Source organism: Nematolebias whitei, chromosome 13 (genome assembly GCF_014905685.2).
Source record: "Nematolebias whitei isolate Nwh7 chromosome 13, NemWhi1, whole genome shotgun sequence".
Classification (NCBI taxonomy): domain Eukaryota; kingdom Metazoa; phylum Chordata; class Actinopteri; order Cyprinodontiformes; family Rivulidae; genus Nematolebias; species Nematolebias whitei.
In genome coordinates this window covers 42666572-42673610 of record NC_056510.1, presented here as the reverse complement: position 1 = coordinate 42673610, position 7039 = coordinate 42666572, and the positions used below count along the sequence as shown (strand labels likewise).

Genomic DNA, 7039 nt, shown 5'->3' with positions numbered 1-7039 from the left:
CGGACGTAAGAGTTTTTCTGCTCCAGGTGGTTGAGCACAGTGTGGACCACAGAGGAGATGGCATCCTCTGTTGATCGGTTCTCACGGTATGCATACTGATGAGGGTCCTCATTGATGTTGATGGTTGTTTTGATGTGAGTCATGACCAGTTTTTCGAAGCATTTAGCAACTATCTGGGTGAGGGCCACTGGCCGATAGTCATTCAGGCCAGTCACTGTAGAGCTTTTTGGGACTGGGATGATGGTGGCAGTCTTCAGGCAGGTGGGAACTGTCTCCAGGATAAGTGAGGTGTTAAAGATGTCTGCCAGCACCTCGCAGAGCTGACAGGCCTATGTCTTAGTGTATATCTTAGATCCTTATTTAATGTTTCTTTTTACAATTTATATTTTTTCTATTGTTGGATGTAATTAGTTCTAGAATTGCGTCGCTCAAGGTGGCTGAATGTTGGAGTAGCTCTGTTACTTTCATTCTGAGATATTACTTTTGAACACTTTAATTCCTCTTTATTCTGGATATAAATCACTTTTTTTGGATGATTATTTCCTCTGGTGTCAGATGCTGTGCAGCTGGAAGGATTTTTACAGAAATATCTTTGCTTTTGGACATTTGTTATGATGCGTAACCATAACAACAAGGTTTTTTACAACCGGGAGCAGCTGATTAACATCTACAAAGCTCAAATAATATCTCAACTACAGCCCCAAATCCCAAATGAGTTGAAAAGGAGGCGTCATGGATGCAGAGCAGGAGCAAAGAAGAGGGAGAAAGAGAGAAGAATGAAGTTTAAACCATCTCTTCCATCGGTCATGATGAGCAATGTGAGATCAATGGGAAACAAGTTGGATGAACTTCAGGCCCTAACAAGAACCCATCCAGAGTATCGGGACTTCAGTGTTATGTGTTTCACTGAGACATGGCTGCAGGATCATATCCCCGACTCCAGCGTTTCATTGCCAGGCTTTCTGACCATACGAGCAGATAGAGATTTAAAGAGGAGTGGCAAAAGGAAAGGAGGTGGGTTAGCAGTGCTTGTGAACAACAGATGGTGTAATCCTGGACATGTTACTGTGAAGTGTCGTCTCTGCAGTCCAGATATTGAACTGTTAGCCCTAAGTTCTCGTTCATATTATTTGCCAAGAGAGTTCACCAGTGTTATTTTGGCAACTGTTTACATTCCACCCAATGCTGTTGCAGAGACTGTGTGTGATGTCATCAGCTCCGAGGTTGCTAAGCTACAAACACAACCTAGTGCGTTTGTTGCAATATCTGGTGATTTTAATCATGTCTCTCTCTCTGCTACACTTCCGACATTCCGACAGTTTGTCAGCTGCTCTACCAGAGAAAACAAAATGCTGGACTTTTTATATGCAAATGTCAAGGATTCATACATCGCTAAAGCAAGACCCCCTCTTGGCAAATCAGATCACAATCTTGTGTTACTCTGCTCAAAATATAAACCCCTTGTTCAGAGGCAACCTGCAATAAAGAGAACAGTGAGAAAATGGTCAATGGGAGCTGAAGAAGCCCTGAGGGGTTGTTTTGAGGCTACAGACTGGGATGCACTGTGCCAGCCACATGGAGAGGACATCAAGGCCATGACTGAGTGTGTGACCGACTATATAAACTTCTGTGTAAACAACACCATCCCCACCAGAACAGTGAGATGCTTCCCCAATAACAAACCCTGGATCACCACTGACCTGAAGGAACTGCTAAACCAGATAAAAAAGAGCCTTCAGGGAGAGAGACAGGGAATTATTGAGGAGCACACAGAAGCAACTAAAAGTCAAGATAAGAAACAGCAAGGAGGTGTACAAGAAGAAGCTGGAGAGCAAGCTCCAGCAGAACAATATCAGAGAGGTGTGGTCAGGGATGAAAAAGATCACAGGCTTCAAGCAGAAGGAGGATCAGAAGGATGGAAGCCTGGACAGAGCCAATGAACTGAACACGTTCTTCAATAGGTTCAGTTCAGGAACAAGCTCAGCATCCTCCTCTCTTGCCCACAGCCAAACAGATATACCACCCTCCACTGATACAAGGCTGTCCTGTCACACCTCAAATATTTTATCTACCACCTCAGTCATGGACCCTTCTTCTTCTACATGTTGGTCTTCAACATGCTGATACCTCCTTTGCCTCCCCCCTCTGCGTCTCCAGAAGTCAGGTGAGGAAGCAGCTGGAGAGACTGAACCAGAACAAGGCTGCAGGTCCAGATGATGTCAGTACCAGAGTCCTGAAGGTCTGTGCAGAGCAGCTCTGTGGGGTTCTGCAGCACCTCTTCAACTTTAGCCTGACCCAGGAGAAGGTTCCAGTGTTGTGGAAAACATCCTGTCTTGTTCCAGTGCCAAAGAAAACTCACCCATCAGTCCTCAATGACTATAGACCTGTTGCCCTGACATCCCACATCATGAAGGTCCTAGAGAGACTTCTGCTGACCCACCTGACTAGACAAACAAGCACATACCAGGACCCACTGCAGTTTGCTTATCAGCGTGGACTTGGAGTTGAAGATGCCATCATACACCTGCTTCAGCAAACTCACTGTCATGTAGAAAAGGCAGACAGCACTGTGAGAGTCATGTTCTTTGAGTTCTCCAGTGCATTTAACACAATCCAGCCTGATCTGCTTTGTCAGAAACTCCAGAAGACTCAGGTGGAGGCCTCAACAATCACCTGGATCAAAGACTTCCTGACGGACAGACCACAGTTTGTGAGACTGAAGGGTTGTGTGTCTGACCAGGTGGTCAGTAGCTCAGGAGCACCACAGGGGACTGTACTCTCACCATTCCTTTTCACTCTGTACACCTCAGATGTCCAGTACAAAACAGACTCCTGTCATCTGCAGAAATATTCTGATGACTCTGCAGTGGTCGGGTGTATCAGAGATGGACAAGAAGCTGAGTACAGGGAACTGGTGGACCACTTTGTGGCATGGTGTGGAAACAATCATCTCATCTTGAATGTGAACAAAACAAAGGAGATGATTGTAGATTTCAGGAGAATCAGGAACAGGACCAACACTATTTCCATCATGGGAGAAGAAGTGGAGGTGATGGAGAAGTATAAATACCTTGGAGTTCACCTGGACAACAGACTGGACTGGAGATGCAACAGTGAAGCGTCTACAAGAAGGGCAGAGCAGACTGTACTTCTTGAGGAAGCTGAAGTCCTTCAACGTTTGCAGCAAGATGCTGCATATCTTCTATAAGTCTGTTGTAGAGAGCGCTGTCTCTTCTGCCATCATCTGCTGGGGGAGCAGCACCAGAGCAAGTGACTTAAAAAAGATCAACAAGCTCATAAAGAAGGCTGGCTCAGTTCTGGGGACTCCTCTAGAACCTTTGGAGATGATTGTTCAAAGAAGGATTCTTCATAAAATGAAGAACATTATAGACAACCCTCAGCATCCTCTTCATCAGACTGTCATACAACATCAGACTGTCATACAACAACAGACTGTCATACAACAACAGAGTGTCTTCAGTCAGAGAATTCTTCAGATCTGTTGTAGGACAGACGCTACAAGAGATCCTTCCTGCCCACAGCCATCAGCATCTAGAACAACTCATTAATGAAACCAGGATGATGAGTTACAACAACATTTAATTTCCCTCTGGGATTAATAAAGTATTTTTGAATTGAATTGGAACTGGGGCCTTGTGTACACAATTTTGTTCCACTTAATGTACCACTTGTGATGTGAATGACAATAAAGAACTTTGACCTTGAACCTTGATTAACAACCTGAGCTGCTGTGAGGTGTATCAGTATCTCCACAGTAATAAGGTCAGTGGTGTTTTGTTAAAAGAGGTGGGACACAATCTTATTGACCTTAAAGCAGACACAGAGCCCAGACACCGTCCTCCATCACTGAGCTTGGGTTCATTACAGAGAAAATCGTAATACTGAAGCTGAACAAATACTACAATGCTGTGTCCTCCATACACTTGAAATCAGACCTGATGTTCTCGTCACTGTTTTCAATCTTCTGAGGATCTGGCATCTCTTCTCTGGTGGTTTATTGTAGTCCAGACCCAAAGTAGGATGCAGGTTTTCCTCTGTCGGCCGTTTGTCAACAAGTGAAATGAGCTCACAAACTGAGTTTTGGGTGGTCTCTTCAAGTTCACATTTTTCAGCCATATTCTTCTTAATTCTTCATCTGTAGGTAGGAGATGGAAACTATACCTCTTTTCACAGGAACTCTTTTTGTTTTGGGTCTGTGTTCAAACTCTTTTGATGTAGCCACTGATTTAAATTGGTCTGGTTGTTCGTGCAGCCGTGAACACAACAGGTACCTGAACTCAGCACGGCCATTTTAGTAAACTTTCTGGTTGTTAAATAAATGTGAAAAAACAAAACAAAAAACAGTTTCATCTGCTAAACTGAATGTAAATTACTTTCAAATAAACCGCGGTCCATGCTCCGCTACCATGGTTAGCCAATGCTGACAGCTACTTCCTGTCTGACAGGAAGTTGTTGCATACAGTAGAGCTTCCAGGAAGAAGGTGGATAGAAGTATTTGTGTTATACCTTGTATAGGATGTGTTATCTCAGCTGGGCCCAGAATCTGTTTAATAAAGTTGTAGAATATTGTCACACCCGTCTAACATGAAACATTGTAAATGTGCAGGGAACGAGTTGGCACGTTCAACATGCTACCTGGTCTTTTGTTAAACAGCTGCTGATGCTGGTCTTGTCTGTAAAATGAGTGTATTTCTCCTCATGTGCTTTCAGACTGGTGGAGGAATTATGGAGCAGAGCAGTATGGACCGGACTCTGTGTGTTTGTACCAGAAGTCGGCCTTCGTTATGGAGCAGTGCACCCGGAAGATGACGTACCCGGACTGGGGCTCAGGCTGCTACAAGGTGCAGTTAGTTCCTGTTTCATGTGGATCATCACAGCCTTCAATGTGTTGATGAATGAACCAATAAGGCTCAGACTCTTAGGAGAAGCCGTTGCCAACTTCTGCCTTCAATGGGTTTTTTTTTTTTGCTCTAACTTGTACCAAAATCTTTATTTTACAAGAGGTTACAGCAGTTGATAAACTCAAAACTCACACAAAAGATTTACAATCACATAGCCGTCTTCACATATAATGTTTGAAGATTTTATTAAACGGTTCATTTCCGCTGCTCGATCTTTCACTCATGAGCCATGCTCATGAACAGGTGATGAAAGAACCAAAGGTTTTAGGGAAATTTGCATATTGTGGGTTGAAGAAGTAAAATATTCCATATAGTGTAAGTGCAGCCTGGATGCAGTCGGTTCTTTCTTCTTGTGCAGGTGTCGTGCTCCGCCCAGGGCCTAACGGTGCACGTTCAGGACCGCTCCTTCCACTGCACTAGAAAGGGTCAGCTGCTGAGTGTCAGTGTCCGAGTCAGCGACTGGGTTTACAACGGAGTCCTGATTTGTCCCGCCTGCACAGACTTCTGCGATGACTGCCCTCTGCCCCACCAGCTGCTGCCCATTAACACCACAAGGAGCAACCCTATCGGTCAGTGTCACTCTGTAGGAACAAACAGGCAGACGCTGGTTAAACTGTGAGTGATGGTCTGATGAACACTTTAGTTTGACTAGGGGCAGCTGTGGCTGAGCGTTAGAGCAGTCGTCCTTAGGCCTGTCACGATAACTCATTTTACTGGGCGATTAATTGTCTCAGAAATTATTGTGATGAACAATAATATTGTTTGAAATTTGACAATAATGAGTAATTATTGTCAAATTTAAAAAGAAATATTGGTAATTTGTTTTGTGTATAGTACCTTTTTTTGACCACTGGATGGCAGTATAAGACTGTTTGAATCGAAGGATGGATAGTGAGGGAGCGAGCAGCGTGTCTCTTTAAGACAAATGGGAGGGAGGCCCCTTGACGTGACATGGGCTGTCTCTTGTTCCTGTTTTTCAGTTCTCAAAATGGCGGACGCTCTGTGTGGTTTGAACTCTTTAGCATTTGTCACATAAAACTTTTAATAAAAAATCATTAAACAAGTTCTCGGCTTCTTTTTTCAGAGAAAAACAACTTTTTACACAAAGACGGGTTTCAACCTTGGAGCTTGGACAAGACGGAGGGGCCCCCCCCCCCCCCCCCCCGAGGTCGGCCTGTTAGCTTAGCTCATAGCTTAGCTTCTCAGCTTAGCTGATTTTAACAATCGAAAAACACGATTTTGGACAGTTAAAACAGATTTTAAAGAGAAAGGGAGGGGTCAGTGAAGAGACCGGAGTTGAGTCTGTTGTCATCCAGTGTCTTCAGTAGAAAGAGATACAGAGACGATAAAGACGATAAATGAAAATGAGGTTGATAATTTTCATTTATCATGCGATTAATTGATTTATTGTTTATCGTGACAGGCCTAGTTGTCCTCCAATGGGAGAGATGAGGGTTCGATTCCAGCAGCAGCCACATGTTGAAGTGTCCCTGGGCAAGACACTGAACCCCTCGTTGCCTCTGATGTGTGTCCCATCGGTGTATGAATGTGATCTGATTAGTCACTAAATTCTTCTTATTTTTGTAGAGATCTAGTATAGAGCTGTATGAATGAACGGGTAAATGAGGCACAGAGTGTGTTGTAAAGAGCTTTGAGTGTCTGGATCAGATAGAAAGGCTCTTTATCAGTACAGTCCATCTGTTTGTTTCAGATCCCTGCTCCAGTTCTCCAGGTCTGGCCATCACTCTGTGGCTCCTTCTGCTCAACCTGCTTCCTCTGGTGGCTGGACTGTTGCTCTGCCACTACAGCTGATAACACGCACACACACGCACACACACACACACACACACACACGCACACACACACACACACTCTCTACATGAAGGTAGCTAAACTTTCCTCTGTACTGTAGCCCTCTGACAAGCCTGAACTCTTCCTTCCTCTTTGTTCTCACGTCAGTTTGATTTCCTTCCTTTTGTGTCCGGGCCTGTTTCCTCTCCCTCCCTCCTCTGCCCCGCCCCCCCCCCCCCCCCCCCCCCCCCTCCACGTTTAGTGACCTCAGCTGTAACTAAACCTCTCAGTACTGTCAGGGTGTTTACATGCACTTCAATAACCAG

General features: G+C 44.6%; 1 protein-coding gene across 1 annotated transcript in view; it reads left to right on the top strand.

The window, feature by feature from the left end:
• The window catches only part of lmln (leishmanolysin-like (metallopeptidase M8 family)), a 34800-nt gene extending 28030 nt beyond the window's left edge, over window positions 1-6770 (top strand). The window contains exons 14-16 of the mRNA XM_037686644.1: window positions 4732-4862; window positions 5281-5491; window positions 6634-6770. Of these exons, the coding sequence (XP_037542572.1) occupies window positions 4732-4862; window positions 5281-5491; window positions 6634-6734 (443 nt within the window). The 3' untranslated portion in view covers window positions 6735-6770. The remainder of the gene's footprint in view (window positions 1-4731; window positions 4863-5280; window positions 5492-6633) is intronic.
• The last annotated feature ends 269 nt before the right edge of the window (window positions 6771-7039 follow it).